Source organism: Pectinophora gossypiella, chromosome 10 (genome assembly GCF_024362695.1).
Source record: "Pectinophora gossypiella chromosome 10, ilPecGoss1.1, whole genome shotgun sequence".
Taxonomy (NCBI): domain Eukaryota; kingdom Metazoa; phylum Arthropoda; class Insecta; order Lepidoptera; family Gelechiidae; genus Pectinophora; species Pectinophora gossypiella.
Genome location: NC_065413.1, coordinates 812402 through 831288, shown reverse-complemented (window position 1 = coordinate 831288; position 18887 = coordinate 812402). Strand labels below are relative to the sequence as shown.

General features: G+C 35.3%; 1 protein-coding gene across 2 annotated transcripts in view; it reads right to left on the bottom strand.

Moving 5' to 3' along the window:
• Positions 1-7219: 7219 nt before the first annotated feature.
• The window catches only part of LOC126370294 (neuropeptide SIFamide receptor), a 47716-nt gene continuing 36048 nt past the window's right edge, over positions 7220-18887 (bottom strand). For both annotated transcript variants that reach the window (XM_050015142.1, XM_050015143.1), the window contains exon 2: positions 7220-8144. In XM_050015142.1, the coding sequence (XP_049871099.1) occupies positions 7376-8089 (714 nt within the window). In that variant the 5' untranslated portion in view covers positions 8090-8144 and the 3' untranslated portion in view covers positions 7220-7375. The remainder of the gene's footprint in view (positions 8145-18887) is intronic.

Below are 18887 nucleotides of genomic sequence, written 5' to 3'. Positions count from 1 at the left end.
AAAGTGATTTTTGTGATATGTCCCCACCAGGATTCAAAGCCCGGGACCTCCGGAACGCGAGCCCAACGCTCAACCGCGGAGCCCGTTGCTTTTATGAAAATAATAATTTAAATAGGAAGCAAAGTTAACAAATAAAATATCAGTGATGAAGCGATACTAAATCTTGATTTCTTCATTAATTATAGGAAAAGGCTAGGGGAGTAATTAAACGGGGAACAAATGGAACAATAAATATCCTCCGGCGATCTGTGAAATGATTGAGAAAGCAATATTACGTCATCACTTGGGATTCGTAAGCTGCGCTTATGTAAGCTGGACGTACAGTCATGAGCAATATAATGTACCCACTTTAGGACTCCGTCGCACTAACATATTTGACATTTAGTGAGACTTACAGTTCAATTTGTCAAAAAAGTTAATGTGACATGGTACCAAAGTGTATACATATTAATGCTCGTGACCGTACAAGAAGGTCGAGAGTTACTTTGATTTGGAATTGTGAGAAAATCTATTTTATTTTTAACGTGACTTAATGTAGATTTGCCGCAGGTGGCATTAACTACTTGGCCGGACAAATGGGGAGCACTGAAGGCTCTCACCCGGTACAATGTTTTAAGACAACAGGCTTGAGGGTGCCCAGTTGGGCGCGAACCTCGGCTCAGGGCGTCGTCTGAGAGGAAAAATATTTGAAAGAATTAATCGACCCTAGGGGGTCGATAGCGATAAGTGCTGATTGAGTGATGACAGCCTCCTTGGTCTAGTGGTTAGAGCGTTAGGCTCACGACCTGGAGGTCCGGGTTCGATTCCCGATGGGGACATTGTCGAAAACACTTTGTGAGACTGTCCTTTGTTTGGTAAGGATTTTCAGGCTTGAATCACCTGATTGTCGGAAAAAGTAAGAAGATTCCGTGCTTCGGAGGGCACGTTAAGCTGTTAGTCCCGGCTATTAGCCGTAAACACCTCCACCAACCAGCAGTGGAGCAGTGTGGTGGAGTATGCCCAGAGTGGTATGTATATAGGCTGTTTATATACATACATAGTCACACCACCATACCAGGATGGACTGAGCCGAGCACTACCAAGAAGACCAACTGCAGCCTCTTGTGATGGACATAATGACCAGAGTGGTGACAGATAAGCAACCCATCACAAATATAAATATTTATTTTTTCTGTGCAAGTTTTCGATGGGGACATTGGCAATATCACTTTGTGTAACTGCACTTTGCTTGACTCGGACGTTGTAGTCTATATCACCTGATTGTCTGAAAAAGTACAGGATGATTTCGTGCTTCGGATTGGTCCCGGGCTAGTAGCTCGAACAACTTCACCAACCACAGTGAAGCAACCACAGACATACATACATTACATTACAGGTACATGCCTAACATACACGTACACATAAACACAACACATCAACATGACATGACATGTAAACCTAAAGTGCTTAGTGGAATACCCGTGCCCATCGGTGGGACGTATATAGACTGATTGTCTTATAAAGTAAGGGTAAGGATAACAGTAATAAAACGTGAAATATATAAATTTTACATTCATTTAATTTATTTTAAGTACAAGAGTATCTGCATCGTTAGGAAGTGGGTAGCGGCAACTTAATTAGTACGATTTAATTTATTTTCCTACTTTGCACACGTAAACTTCCAAAAATATGTATTTGATACAATATAATGTTGTAAAACTTAATAATTATAAAATAAATCATGTAAAAACAATAACAAATAAATAAAGTCATTAGAATTTATTTTGTAAAATTAAATAAATTCCTTTTTTGTCTAATTTATTTTACATTAGGGAGTTTGCACATTAATGGGACGCCCACGATCCTAAATTATTTGTAAATTTCACGTTTGACCATTTTAACCATTCACTAGCCTTTTATACAGGTTTGTAACATCTGACTGCTGAATATCAAGTGTTGTATATTGGACATTATTTAATAATATCTGGGAAATGTGCAAATCCTCTAACAACAAAATGATAACGAAATTGTAAACATCTGGTACAACAAGATATTTAAAGAACTGAAGTGACTTTGAAAGTAAATAAATAGTTGCTTATAAATTATCATAAACCGTCTGTCTAGTCATGGAATTAAGGAAACATGTAAAATAGTGGTATAAATTAGAGAGCTTAACATTTTCAATGCTGTTTTCTTTTGAATTATGGTGTCACTAAAGTATTTTTGTTTACTTTTCCTAAAAACTGTATACCGTTGTTGTTTTAAATATTTTATTTCTTTACTACCTATACAGGTTAGTTTGGGAAATTAAAAAGACATAATTAGAGTTTCTGAAAAATACATCAAAACGTTGTTGTGACATTTAAACTACAAAATCCATATTTTTTGGTAATTACCATAAGTGTAATTGCGTCTATATGAAGCGAGACACCGCAACAGTGGGACCAGAAATAAAAATGGCAAAGCTTGTATCTTTTTCTTTTATAAAACTTCTGTCTTCTGTAGAAAAATCCAAAAAGTCCATCACAAAACGTACGGGGGCTACTCGTTGATATGTCAGGATGTAGGACATAAAAATTGGGATTGCTTTGTATAATATGTCTGGTCTGAATATTGCAAGGTTGATCTTTGACTGATTCGATTGTGGATAACCGGCCCATGATCCTTAATTTGACAATTTATCTGCTTAATTTCTAAGATCTTTTATCTCGAACCGAAGAGTTTACGGTCTATTACTTCAAATATTTCGAGGAGCATTTTTATTGATTACTGTCTATTTATGTGTAGAGTTTTTAAATTACATTTTTATTCATTGTAGTTTTCTTTTTATTATTGATTAATTATTATTTAAATAAGGAATGAGATGATGAGACCCACAATCGTGCCAGTCAGCCACTAAAAAGCTCACTAAAATTTATTTATTTTTAAATTCCTAGGAATCACCTAACATTGCTTGAAACATTGCACTACTGTATATCGTACATTATAAATGTATAGTACAATTTTTACAGAGTTCACTAACAACCAGAGGGCGACCATGAAGCTATCTGAATATACGACAAGATATCTATACAAATATTGCTTTATTGTGAGGTTTTTCATTCGTGCAAAGGGCAGTGATCGCCAACGCTCAAGAGTCAAGAGTCCTTACTTAAATATACAAATAATAAAATGTGTTATAAAGTGCCGCATACGCAGATCGCTTCATGATTTATTTCAGCTATACTACAAGCATAGACTTAGGTACGTATATTTTACATGTTAGGAAACCTAGACAAGGTAACATGAAACAATAATTATACAGGGTGTAAGGCAAAAGGGCTTTCACTTCAAAAACTTTCATTTCAAAAGGGTTTATTTTCTTTCTTCATGCCGTAAACCCTGTATATCTTCATAGTTGGATTACACGAAGAATAATCTTTGTTAATAATTTTAAAAATGTATTATTAATATCGATTAAAATCAGGTCTCACATTACTGTCACGATTATTATAAATGTAAACATTATCCTAGAACACCAAACACGGCAAATCAAAAACAGCAATATAGTACACAGATGCATTTATATTTAAAATAAAAACTAATGTTAAAACCACTAATTTATTGTTCTATTTAAAATATAGGTTATTTACAAAATGTAATAATATTACAAGTAGAACGTTCCAATTATTATTTTTTGTATAAATATAGAACTTTATATGTATTCCTACAAAACGACTAACTATAAAACCGAAAACGGCATGAATGATTATCATTATAGTAATTATTAAATATTTTTAGTTTGTAATGTATAAAATGACAATGTTAGTCGATACTTCCGTAAACATTCAAATAAGTAAAATAAAAATGGGAAATGTACGATTATAATGTATCAAAATGCTACGTAAAGGGTCATTTTGTACACAAAATAATTTTGCTATTTTACATGTAGTAGTGGACCAAATTCTATGCGACTTCTACTTTCATAGCTAGAAGTAAGTTTCAAATATTGCCTAAATATTGGAAACTCTTATTGCATTTTGCGATAACAAACGAATCATTACTTCTACTTAAATATAATTATTTGCCTTCAAACACTCGTCAACTCTAAAACGCTATACATTATTTCAATATACACAAATATTTGTATTATATACGTATTTTAAGTACAATATTATATTATATATCATCTAAAGCGATTTATACAAGACGATTTTTAGTCAACTAAACAAACGTGGATTCATTTAGTATCTAATTTCTACATCCCTTTAGGGACGAAAAATTTTGGCCATTAATTTTTCTAAGCTGAAAAAATATCACCTTGTATAAAACTCACAACTCAAGTGGTGAAATAAAATACATATTATATTATAATAATGTGCGATGGGATAAGCTTCCTTTGAAAGCCTTAAAGCGTTATGCGCACTTAGGGACGTGATAATTTGGAATTTATTAAGATGATAGAAAAACTCTTTACAAGTGAAGGTGAAAGCACATAGACTCTTCCGCTTAGTGTTTTGTCATAGTGAATCTAATTCCATACAAAATTCTGACAGCGCGTACGTAGCGGAAGAATGGAATGCGCTTTAACCACTGCGCGTCCATTAGAGTGGAATCAGAGTTAAGGATTCAGACTATATCGTTCCGATTCCAATCAAGTGGACGAGAAGTTTTAGTTGCCGATTAAAGATACAAAAAATAAAAAGAAACAAAAATCGAAAACCAAACGCAATCAATGAAATTATCGATTGCAATTTGTGCATTATTTTTCAAGACCTTACCTTGTAATTAATTACTACTTATATAAGTAGGTACGCGTTCTTTTTGTTTATTATTGATCTGTGTCAAACACAAAGTGCGCATAGCCATTTAGAAATATAAAAATAGCTGAATTCAAAATCCACTCGTTTTTAATATCACACAATCCTTTAGAAGGAGACACACTCAGTCTTCCAGGCTTCGACTTTGTCTTCTGATACCACACACATTCCAAAATATGAAAAAGTTGATAGAACCACAGTGAAAAAGATAAAGAGTGAAAGTTGACAAATAATTGGAGGCACTCATAAAGTTATGAAAATACTTACCTACTTAAGAGCCACATGTAATGGCCATATTATATTGTATTTTATATTTTATATTTTAATTTTTTTTATTCATTATTTTGAAAGTTACACCTATGCTATTTAGATATTTACTAAAAAACCTTTTATTTCTGAAGGTCGTGGCTACGATTACTTCTTTATTTTTTTGATATATTTGCGATTACAAAATCATAAAAAAATGCATTTTTGATTTTTAATTTGTCTATAAAATTCACTGTGGTTTATTCTCAGCTTTGTTTTTAAATATTATTAAAAAGCATACTATGTTTGCGCATTTTTTAATATATTAAACTTGCAATAATTGTCTAAAGGTGAGCATAAGATTATATAACACAAAAGAGAGCGGAGCGTAAAATTTTTTGTAGAATAAATATTTATAATATTCAAGTATTCGGTTATTTGTAATCATTTGTACCATTTTTCTGCAAAAACTCCTTGGTTTTTGTAACGTATTCAATATTTAGTTACGAATTATGACTTCTATAGTAGAAAAATATTCACCTCTTTTATTTTTATTCGTTTAAAAACATTTTATTTTAGTTCTAAGAGCGTGTTTAAATTAGCCGCGTTAAATTAGCGCGATTAATTTGAAGGCGCCCTTTGTTCAATTGAGTATAATTGTATCTACAGTAGGATCATCAAATGTTACTATGAATTATTTGGAATAATGACATCACAAAGACTTCAACTTTAGAAAGTTAAGCTTATTTTTAATCTCACTAGGTGGTAGGACATATAAGGTTATACAATACATAACATTGTTACTTTTAAATATTTTAACAGAATTTATTGATTTAAACACTAAACAAAAATGACATACTCAATCAACAAATCAGGCTTCTTTGTATTAAAAATAAGTAGGGTCATGTTAATCGGTCATGTTAAGTTATATCATAATATACTATATTTTTATTTTTGTTAATTTGTATTTATTTACATTTAATTTAATATTTTTTGTGCATCCTAAGCGGCTTTAGCCCGTGCCAGCAGGCATGATGGAAGGACTATTGAAATGAAATGTTCATTTGATATGGCCTGATGTATTTATGTCACTAACAAATACTTTTCAAAATACTTACTTTTGTGAAATAATGTAATAGTGAGTTCGTAAAATGGGTAGAAATTAATAAGGTATTTCGAAAGCTTAAAGTACTTACAGTGTGTGTCTCAAAATTATCATTCAGGTTATTTTCGAATTGATTTTGTATGGGTTATAAAACCGAGTGAATAAGTAATAATATAGGTATCTGTCGACCATTTTAATTATGCATAGTAGAGAATGGCATAATTTTTAAAGGGGGTGTTTTAAAAAAAGACACGTGAAATGCCGAATTCAAACATGAAACAGTTTCATTTCAATGTCCTTCAAATGTTTAAAATTAATCTTAAGTAATCCTAATTTAATTAATCTACTATTATCTAAATAAACAGCTTTTAAGCAAGACGAGGTAGCGGATACAATTGGATAAAATCATTATTAATTTGGGGTAAATTAAAAAATAATTGATTATTTAATTTCAGATACAGTTATTTTGTAAGATCTAAAGTATGATTTGTATTTTTTTTTTGAGAATTATTTATTATATAATAATTTATGAAATATATAATCGTATTATTATGTAGACAACTTTTTTTTAGTTTATTTCTTTTTTTATCTCAAATACAATTGCGAAATACGGTTTAATAATTTTATGATATTAAAATTTAAAAAATCTTATTATCTACAAAATATTTGTTTGTACTGTTATATTTTACTGTTTTTGGTTTCATTATTTTTTATTTATAAAAATACGATCAAATCTTAAAAAAATAATGAAATGAAAATTATTATGAAGCTTATTTTAAATGTATAAATACTTTAAGTAATATTTATGCCAATGATGTTATTAAATAACAAGCGAAATTAATTTAATTATTTAAAGAAATTAATTAATATTATTAAATAAATTCGTTATTTTGAAACACTTAAAAGTTCTTCCGTAAAAACATTTGTGCTTAGTGTGCGCTTCGCTTCGCTATCAAATATTACGTCAGTGAAAAAATAAAATCTCCTTACAACATTAAACGACTTACGTATAAAAGTTACTGTACTAAAAACATTCATTGATTATGTTCACTTATTATGCTAGTTTATTGGTTAATGTAACTCTGCACGAGACAACATCAAACGGTCGAACTAAAAAATGTACTTAGCGTAGAAATTGCCGTGTGTCGATATGCTGAGTCGCGTCAGCCACCCGCGCGAGCGCCGGTGACGTCATTGACAGCCATTGGCTGCGAGAGAACAAGACCACACTAGCCACATAGTTTCTTTAGACCCCCGTATGGTTGAAGATAAAGGATACGGCGTTCTTGTCCATAGGAGGGGATCGGCGCGTGATCGAGGCGTGGTTGTTATTGTTGTAATGCCAGGACTTTCTTGTCGACGTGCTCGATGACTGCAGCGCGATGGTCTCGTAGTAACGAAGCCTCCCGCAGCACTTCCTGCTCTTGATAATCGCGACGAAGCCCTTCCTATACTTCTTGTTGAAGAACGCGTACAGGATTGGATTAATGCAGGAGTTAGACGCCCCTAACCACTGCGCTAGAGGTGTCACCACGGGGAAGATGTTCTCCTCCCATTTCTGAATGGGGCCTCCCAGCTTTATCCTCGCGAAGATGAGGTACAGCGGGAACCAGGACAGGACGAACAAGATGACAACAGCAACAAGCATCTTCATGACCTTGACCTTGGATTTCTGTTGCATCCTCTCCATCTGGGCATCCTGGGTATCTGTGGGGATGCTTCTCCTCCAGACTTTGATCCAAATGAGGATATAGCACATGGTGATGAGGACCATGGGCAGGATGTAGCAAAATATGAGGTTGCCGACGACGAAGTAAAGAATTTCGCTGAGAGGATTGGGCCAGACGTCAAGGCAAAGGCGGATATGAGGGTTGTCTTCGAAAACGACAACCAGGTCGAAAAAGAAGACCCAGGGCGTGGTGACAACTATAGCGAAGATCCAGATGAACACGATCATCATCCTGGCACGGCGCTTTGTAATCTGACATTTCAGCGGCCACCAGATCGCGAGGAATCTGAAACAAGAGAAACTTATATGAATTATTTGATTCAAAGAGGGTTCAATTATTATTTAATACATTCTTGAGGGCAAAATAATTGCTTAGTAAATTCTTAGGAAAAGAAAAAATATCCATTTGTGTTTTAAATGTGTAATAAAATGAAAGTTTAAAATACATTGTTGGACCAGCTGACACACAAAGAGTTTTCTGCCTATCCCTTCAAACACCTCTCTAGGGTATCATTCATTGGAAACAACCTGTCAGTCGACGGTATCGATGTAATCGTAGATTGTTTGTTAGTACTAGAGCACGTGATTCCATTCTCACTATTCCGTTGCTAGGGATTCTCCAATTTATAGGTAGCTTGTTACACTATCACAATTAGATTGTACATTGAGTATTGAGAAACGTGGTTTAGAAACGGGTCTGTTTACGCCCTTCAATAATTAGGTACCTTGAAATATTCACACTGCTATAACATCGGGAGACAATTGGCGATTGTTTCCGGGAAACTTTATTAAGCCGAGCTATTGTCTGGGGGATATAAAGCCTTCGTAAAGCTCACTCAAGCGGTCTCTGGTTATCCGGTCTGCTGGATTGATTGCGAGAAAAAACGACGAAAACAACGGATCCATTCAAGGCATGTAAATAATCTTACAAGATGACGGAATTGCCTCTCTGGGTATAGAGCAAAATAAGAGTGAAACCTGAGGATGTGACAAATTTAGACAAAGGATGGTTGGTGTTGGACCTCAGAAACGTGATTTACGTACAAATGGAGAAATCTGTTTGAAGAGCGGTTTGTTTCTAGGCAAGTATTGGCTTAATATTCATAATCCACACTTAGTCCGCTGTCATGTCAGTTTAGAGAACATTTTCTAAACTGACCTGGGCCTGTTTTTTTTTAACAACGCGCAGTGAAATAACTTGATCGAACATTATTTTTGTGTTTTTTTTTTCAGAATGCAGAATAATATTATATTCTTAGTTCTAAAAATGTTTCCGAGTTATACTGCCTGTTTACATTGTATACGTAGGTATCATAATATGAAGGTTCATTTTATACAGATTTTCAATTCTTTCCATACAATAACACATAGGCCTCTAACTTGCCAGAGACTCTATCTGGTTTCAAAATCATTTGGGTATGTAGTCTCTTTAGAAGAAGGCTTTTTTTACTCTATGTTGATAGCTTTACAAACCATCAATTTCCAGTCAATAAGTGACCGGATATTAAAAACATCAAATAGTATCAAGACTATAAAACATTTTCAACCTTAATAGTTGGGGCTATTTTTATGTAGGTTAGTGGGATTGAAATGGTCAATCCTAACAAACTACATAGAGCTCTCCTATCTCATAAGGCACGGTAATCCAAAAAAATGGGATGTTTCAAAAGTGTTTCAAGGATAGCTATAAAGTCAGACATAACATCATAACATATGAAATAAAAAGCTTCTGCAGCATATAAAATAAAAAAGTCAGTAAAGCATGTTGCTAAGAACTCTTTTAATGTCATTTTTGTCCTTATAGAGGTAGTTATTTTTCTTTGCTTGTTTTTCGCACCAGTCCTTAACTTAGTTTCTCTCCAAGGCCAAGGTCATTTGACAAGTTACTACGTGAGATAAAAAACACTAAAAATCAAATTGTAGATGTTTGGATAACTCTTTTTCCAATATAAGTTTTACCTAAAACTTTCTTGAATTATGATGGAAAATTGAACTAGAGCAGTTATATTATATGTTTTATGTCGTGACTTATTATAAATTTTCCTTATGGTATTATCTACTTGGCTAGACAAATGGGGCGCGATGACGGGTCTCAACCCATACACAAATTTAAGACAGGGTTTTTATTCGGAATCAGAATCATTTATTCAACGTAATTATCGTAGAAAAACTTGTTGAAGGTCAATTTAACACCTTTTTTGAATCTATGTCATTTCGCAAGGTGTTATGGCTGAAGAGAAAAAATAACAAGGAACTACAACAGCTACACATCTTTTGAATCAATGTAGGTATACATTACAAGTTATTTAATAACTAGAAAAACACATTTAATACCAGGCATTTTTATGATTTATGTGATCATTAATCATATAATAAGCTTTTTTACTTAAAGTAAGCATCACATGAGCTTTAAATTAATTTTCTGACAAATTCAAAATACTGTCTGGTTTTTTATTGTAAAAACGTATACATAACCTCAGAAAAGATGAATTTAATTTACTTAGCCTAGAATTGTGCATAGCAATTTTATTTTTGTATTGTACGTATGTTTTTCACAGATTCTCGGAAGGAGAGATACATTTTTACGGACATACATAATGTTCTCATAAATATTAATATTGACTTGCAAAAGTTGTAACGCCTGCCGCGTTTTACTACTGAGTGTAATTGCTCTTGTTTTTCTGTTAGGAACTATCAAAAAGTTATCATTGAAAACACTTAAAAACTACTGCTTAAAACTAAAATATTATTACATAAATAAACTTATACTAATTAATTTAACAAAACATAGCTATTTACAAAATAATTCCGTTAATATTGTACGACTTTAATAATTATCACATTGCGTAGGTAGCCGTACCTACATTCCACAGCCGAGCCGCTACTCTTCCGATCGGATGTTCGACACAATCCTTCTGCCTTTGTAGCGAGAACACCTCGATTACTCGTATATTTTTTAAATAGGTACTTTTTTTTACTAATTTTGTCTACGATATAATAATTTATAGTATTGTGTTATCCCCATTAATTGGGTAAGTGTAGCAATTACTATTTTTATTAGTTTAAATATCAACGTAGACTAGTACATGCTTTCTTTGTTCATTGCATGACTGTCATTTTTCATAATCATCGGGTAAATGTATTTTCACGCTTTAGTGCTTATTTTATATCATAATTAGCAATCTTTTATGTTCAAAACAACATTTAAATTGTCAATTTTTCTAAATTAATTCTACTTAACCAACGTAAAGTTATCTTTGTACCTAAGTACTTTCCTTGTTTAAATAATTCTTAAATGGAACAATAATAATGTACAAAATACGTTTAATATCGTTACTATTAAAATTATTCAGCTTAAAATATTCAATTTTACTATTTTGTTAGATAGTTTTTTAAAAACAACTACCTACCATAAATTTATCTTGTTCTTTGTTCTTTTTCTAAATTTATTTTGCTAAATTCACTTTTATTGTGTGTAATTTGCTGACAGCCACATCTTAGATTGCTAAGCTTGCTTGCTATCCACTTCCCATCTTCAATCAAGCTAAGGAATCGGCATGTGGCAGTCAGACGGGGAATTCGGACAATTCTTGAAATGACTAATTCCGGGTTCCAGGGTTCACCCTTCGAGTTCTACAACCGCAGGACCCACTACCGGTCCTGTACTTACCTCTACCGCTTCACCTTTCGGGTTCTACAACCCGCTGGATCCACTTTCGGTCCTGTACTTACCCCACCGTTTCTGCTGCCCTGCTGCGCGCGCCGGTGTACCCCGTGTCGTCGTGGGAAGAGTTACAGGGAAGTGGTAGTTTTCCTACTGCACCAAGGGTGCTCAGCCAGTATCAAATTACCTGCGACCCAGAGATCCGATCTATGTACTTGCTAGGGATTTAATGTCAATAAACTTGGTTTTATTTCTATATACCGTTTTATTTACCCTAGTAAGTACAACCTATTTGATTCGCGTGATAAGAACGTGACAATGGCGCCCAACTAAGGAAATACTGAGCTGAGTATCCTTTTTGCTGGTTTTAGCATTTTTGGTCATCTTTGGTGTTGGTCTGATTATTTTGTCTAGCTTTAAGTGAATTGTAACTGCAACTTTTGTGTGCTGTGGTTGCTTTGTGGGAATACCTAACTAATTCTCTTTCAAGGTGATTGCATACAATTAAAAACTCAAAATCGAACCTACCACATCGCACAGAAGGAAATATTTGATTTTGCACTGCCAACCTCTGTCTATCCCTGTGTTTTAATTGTTGTGTACTTTTGATAGTAGCATTTGTTTTCTTGTTATTTTCCTTCTGCCGTTTCCTGTGTTTTAGTTATTAAGACTTCAGGTACTTGCAACACTTACTCAAAAAATAACTATAAAACTAAACTAATTACAATTTAAACATAAAGTAATAGAGATGTCTCGTCCAATTAAATATTTATCGCTTCAGAAAGATGAACTCCTTTATGAAGTTCAATTGCGCGGTAAGAGTGGCAGTTCGGTTGTTGAACTTCGCAGGCTAATCGTGGATTTGGCGAAGGAGCAGGCCGCCGAAGACATTTTGGAGTCTCATTTGGAAGCTCCAGAGGATTTGGCTGGTGTCAAGGCTTCTATGATAAAGTCGCAGACGTATTTGGCTAATCTGAAAGCTAAAATGGATAAAACATTATACCTACGAACAGAAAATCTGCTCAATCATATCTACCACCGTCTTAATAGAATTCAAAATGTGCCTGATGAAGTCGATAAAATATATAAATTATGTCACTCAAACCTTTTGGTCCAGTACTCGGAATTTAAAACTCTCGCATCTGCAACTACATCCGATGTATCTGAAATTAAATCCACATCTAGTGCAGTTGTGGTCACTTGTGATAAAACCACAAATGCAGAATTAGCAAATCTAAAATACTCTGGAAAAACCTGTGTCCGCTCCTTCATTCAAAAGGTTAACGAATTTATTCAGGTCAGAAATATTAGCAAAGAAAAATTACTGACATTTGCCTACGAGATTTTTACTGGAGATGCACTGCACTGGTTTCGTTGCGTAAAAGACCGTGTTGAGTCATGGGACGAACTTGTAGTTCTATTGAAAAATGACTTTGGTCAAAAAGATTACGATTACCGTCTTCTTGCTGAAATACGTGCTCGTACGCAAGGCGAACATGAAAATATCACAATTTACTTATCAATAATGCATGGATTATTCGCTAGATTGGATAAAGCGTTATCTCAACAGGACCAATTAGAAATAATTCGCCATAACATTCGTCCCTGTTACGCTAGCACGCTTGCTGCAGTTTCCAATATAACTGATTTGGAGACGTTAAAACAATGTTGTCGCAACTACGAAGACGTTCAATCTTGTTTGAAACAATTTCGTGAACCACCAAAACCAAATTCAAATACTTTAGCACCTGAGTTTGCTTATAATCAGCCTAATACTTCACCTGGGAGCTACATAAGGAATAATTATAATAATCAAAATAGGTACAATAATCAAAATCCACCAACAAACAACAACTACTATCGCAACTGTTATGCTACAAATAATAATAAACACGAAATAAACAAGCACAATGCAGTATCGGTTAACGCAGTTTCTATCGATGTTGACGCGGTGTCTCCCCGCAACGTGTTCTGTCCCAGGTGCCGTAAATCAACTCATAGTCTACGTCAATGTAAGGAACCGCATTTTCCAGTATGTTTTAAATGCGGCAAGAAAGATGTTAGATATCCCGAATGCCCTGTTTGCCACAAATATACCGGAAATTCAAAAAACTAAATACTTGGGATCGTAGTGACCGCGGAGCAACTTCGAAACAATCTAAAGAAGATTGGGATAAATGGTTGGACTACATTTCCAAATATTTTTCCTTCTGCACTGTCACTTCGATCCGAAATATGAATATCAACTCACGGCCTTATGCGACCGTAACTATATCTGATATTACTATAACTGGCTTACTGGATAGTGGATCGTGTGTTTCTATATTAGGACACGACTCCCACTTACATTTTCAGAAATTAGGCTTCAAATTAACTTTACACAATAATCCCTTACATTTTATCTCAGCAAGTGGACATAAACTGAATGCTATTGGCACCATGTATCTTCCTATTACTTTTCAAAACCAACTTCATACACTGCAAATCTACGTCGTTCCAAGCATTCAAAACACGCTTATTCTTGGAATGGACTTCTGGACTGTGTTCGGAATCTTCCCCAAACATCTACATTCTGTCATTCTATCTAAAGAATTGGACTTGACTTCTGCAAATGTGGCCGCTAACCAGGCACACATCTGCCCCTATGATAGTCTCACAGGCGCCCAGAGGGTTACTGCAGATAACATCATCTCTCAGTTTCAGAACATATCTTACGAGGAACGAGGACTAGGTCGTACTTCTTTAATTTGTCATACTATTGATACTGGGGATGCTGCCCCCATTCGTCAAAGATATTACCGTATGTCACCTGAGAAGCAAAAGCTCTTAACAGAGCAACTTGATGAAATGCTGAGGGAGGATGTTGTCGAGCCTTGTGAGAGCCCTTGGTCGTCTCCCGTTTTACTGACTCCTAAAAAGAATGGAGAGCTGCGTTTCTGTCTCGACAGTAGGAAATTAAACGCTGTCACCAAGAAAGACGCTTACAGACTTCCCTACATCTCCGAAATTTTGGACAACCTGCGTGATGCGAAGTATCTTACTAGTTTAGATTTGTCCAAGAGCTTTTGGCAAATTTTAATAAAGGAGGAAGATAGGTGTAAGACGGCATTCTACATACCATCCAGGGGAACCTTTCAATTTAAATCTATGCCATTCGGCCTAACAAATGCACCAGCTACCCAACAACGTTTGGTGGACGTACTCTTCTATGGCCCTGAATTTGAAAATATGGTCTTCGTTTTTGTAGATGACATCATTATTGTCTCACCAACCTTTGAGAAGCATATCTCTCTTCTGCTAAGAGTTCTCGAGAAACTTAAGTCAGCTAATCTGACGATAAATTTTAAGAAAAGCCAATTTTTCAGGAGCCAACTTAAGTACTTGGGCTACGTAGTGGACTCTAACGGCCTTCATCCTGACCCAGAAAAGGTCGAAGCCATTGTGAACCATCCAACACCTACTAATCGCAAGGAAGTTCGGCGATTTATAGGTGCTTCTTCTTGGTACAGGAGGTTCATCCCTGATTTCAGCACTCTCGCAGCCCCTCTTAATAAATTGACTTCGCAGGGAAAGAATGTCCCGCCCTTTGTTTGGTCTTCGGAGGCCAATACAGCTTTCACAAAACTAAAGGGTAGTTTAGTATCTGCCCCTATACTTACCTGCCCTGACTACTCCAAGCCATTCGAGGTCCATACTGACGCAAGCGACTTCGGCATTGGTGCTGTCTTGACTCAGAGACAAGATGGTGAGGAGAAAGTCATAGCTTATATGAGCAAATCCTTATCTAACCAGGAGCGCAACTATAGCGCGACTGAAAGAGAAGCGCTCGCTGTCTTGATAGCCATAGAACATTGGCGATGCTATCTGGAAAACGGAATGAAGTTTACTGTTTTCACAGACCATTCCGCCCTAAAATGGTTTTTAAATCTAAATAACCCTACCGGTAGACTAGCTCGCTGGGGCGTACGTTTATCGGCCTATAATTTTGAAATAAAGCATCGACGTGGCAAGGACAATGTCGTTCCAGATTTTCTTTCCCGTGCTGTACCCATTTCGGCGGTAACAACGGATCCTTCCAGCTCCAACGATCTTGTTCCTGCCACATCGGACAGTTGGTACTTAAATATCTTCAACGGTTGCATAAATACACCATCTTCTTATCTAAATTACAGAGTAACTGATAACAAGCTGTTTCGATTTGTCAAGAGTTTAAACCCTTTGACTAGAGAATTCGAGTGGAAGGAGGTTATTCCTCTGGAACAGCGTAAGGACATCATTAAAAAAAATCATAGCGAACCCACATCTGGACATTTCGGTATCTTCAAGACTAACAAACGTCTCTCGTTAAACTATTTCTGGCCAAATATGCACCGCGACGTCACCAACTTCGTTAACATGTGCGATACATGCAATTCTCACAAACATGCAAATCACGCAACCCTTGGTGTCATGGGTCGACCCAAAGATTGTTCCAGACCTTTTCAGATGATCAGCATGGATCTCGTTGGACCCCTACCCCCAACAAGACGTCAAAACTCTTACTTGTTTGTGGTAACGTGCTGCTTCTCTAAATATACACTCATTTTCCCCATACGTCGTGCTACTGCTGATATTATAACACGGATTCTCGAGGAGCAGGTCTTTCTGGTTCACGGAGTTCCAAGTACTGTCCTTATGGATAATGGTAAACAGTTTGTTAGCAATACTTTGAAACAACTGTTTACTAATTACAAGATACCAAACGTTCAGTACTGCCCTAAGTATACTGCTCAAGTTAATTCTGTCGAGCGGTACAATAAAACGATTATGGTTGCCGTATCAAGCTTTATTGAAAACGACCATCGATATTGGGACCTAAATATTGCAAAAATACAATTTGCCCTAAATAGTTCTGTGAATGAAGTTACCAGATTCACACCTGCATTTCTGGTATACGGGCGAGAACTCGTCACTTGCGGGTCTCATTACTTGGACACAGTCGTTGCGGAAGATTTGATTTTCAGCCCCAGAGACGAGTATGCCGAAAACATAGGTGCGCTTCGTAAAATATTTGAAAAAGTGCAAGCCTCTCTAATAAAAGCACACTCAAGAAATAGTGGCTACTATAATTTACGTCGTAAAAACGTAGAATTCAATGTGGGAGACACCGTATGGAAACGCACCTATTACCAGAGCGACAAGGACAATAGATTTTCCAAAAAACTAGCACCTAAATTCATAAAATGCAAAGTTGTTGCTAAAAGATCTCCGTTGGTCTATGATTTAGAGGACGAACGAGGAGTAAGTTGGGTACATGGCATGTCAAGGATATTAAACTTACAAACTATTCTAAATGATTATATCTAAACTTAATAAACAAAAAAATACCTAACTAAAATAAAACTTTCCATATTTACAAAACTTCCTTGCTGGGATGGAAGTGAGAGAAAAACATAGAATCCCCCAGCTGCTTACTAATTCTCGAGCAGACTGTAAGAGTCAGTCAAGAGATTGATGTGTAATACCATCAAACGCCTTAGGCCTGCCAAAAACTTAAATCTTGAGCATGGCATGCGTCTTCTAATATCTTCTAATATTCTCTAAAAATACCTTACATACTACCTTAAAAAAAAAAAAAAACTAAAACTACACTTACTAAAACTATACTAAAAAATCCAAAACTAGCCTAAAACAATGTCTTACTTACTAAAACTACCTACCGTCTTAAATATATTTACTTATATATAGTATTTCTAATTTTTTTTTTACAAAAAAAAAATATTGAATCTCCAGGCCCTACCCCTAGGACATTCTATTTATTTTATCTTCGGCCCTACCCCGAAGATAAGAAAATTATACTATAAAAAGAAAAAAAAAAAACGGTTACCTTAAATCTCCTATTGATTACGTGTGAGTACTAAGCTGCGGTTAAAAGTCTAGTACTCTTTTTGGAAAGGACGCAGTCACTTAAAACGAAATAAGATAACTGTTTGTGTGTGAAAGGGATGAAAGAAAGTAGGGGGGTGAATGGAAGGGTTGAAATGAATGTGTACCACGTAATTTTTAGAATGGTCAATAGTAAGAAGGACAGACTAGATTACATTTTAGTCAGCGGATTTTCTTAGCGAAAATCCTACCCAAAAAAGGGGGGTATGTAACGCCTGCCGCGTTTTACTACTGAGTGTAATTGCTCTTGTTTTTCTGTTAGGAACTATCAAAAAGTTATCATTGAAAACACTTAAAAACTACTGCTTAAAACTAAAATATTATTACATAAATAAACTTATACTAATTAATTTAACAAAACATAGCTATTTACAAAATAATTCCGTTAATATTGTACGACTTTAATAATTATCACATTGCGTAGGTAGCCGTACCTACATTCCACAGCCGAGCCGCTACTCTTCCGATCGGATGTTCGACACAATCCTTCTGCCTTTGTAGCGAGAACACCTCGATTACTCGTATATTTTTTAAATAGGTACTTTTTTTTACTAATTTTGTCTACGATATAATAATTTATAGTATTGTGTTATCCCCATTAATTGGGTAAGTGTAGCAATTACTATTTTTATTAGTTTAAATATCAACGTAGACTAGTACATGCTTTCTTTGTTCATTGCATGACTGTCATTTTTCATAATCATCGGGTAAATGTATTTTCACGCTTTAGTGCTTATTTTATATCATAATTAGCAATCTTTTATGTTCAAAACAACATTTAAATTGTCAATTTTTCTAAATTAATTCTACTTAACCAACGTAAAGTTATCTTTGTACCTAAGTACTTTCCTTGTTTAAATAATTCTTAAATGGAACAATAATAATGTACAAAATACGTTTAATATCGTTACTATTAAAATTATTCAGCTTAAAATATTCAATTTTACTATTTTGTTAGATAGTTTTTTAAAAACAACTACCTACCATAAATTTATCTTGTTCTTTGTTCTTTTTCTAAATTTATTTTGCTAAATTCACTTTTATTGTGTGTAATTTGCTGACAGCCACATCTTAGATTGCTAAGCTTGCTTGCTATCCACTTCCCATCTTCAATCAAGCTAAGGAATCGGCATGTGGCAGTCAGACGGGGAATTCGGACAATTCTTGAAATGACTAATTCCGGGTTCCAGGGTTCACCCTTCGAGTTCTACAACCGCAGGACCCACTACCGGTCCTGTACTTACCTCTACCGCTTCACCTTTCGGGTTCTACAACCCGCTGGATCCACTTTCGGTCCTGTACTTACCCCACCGTTTCTGCTGCCCTGCTGCGCGCGCCGGTGTACCCCGTGTCGTCGTGGGAAGAGTTACAGGGAAGTGGTAGTTTTCCTACTGCACCAAGGGTGCTCAGCCAGTATCAAATTACCTGCGACCCAGAGAT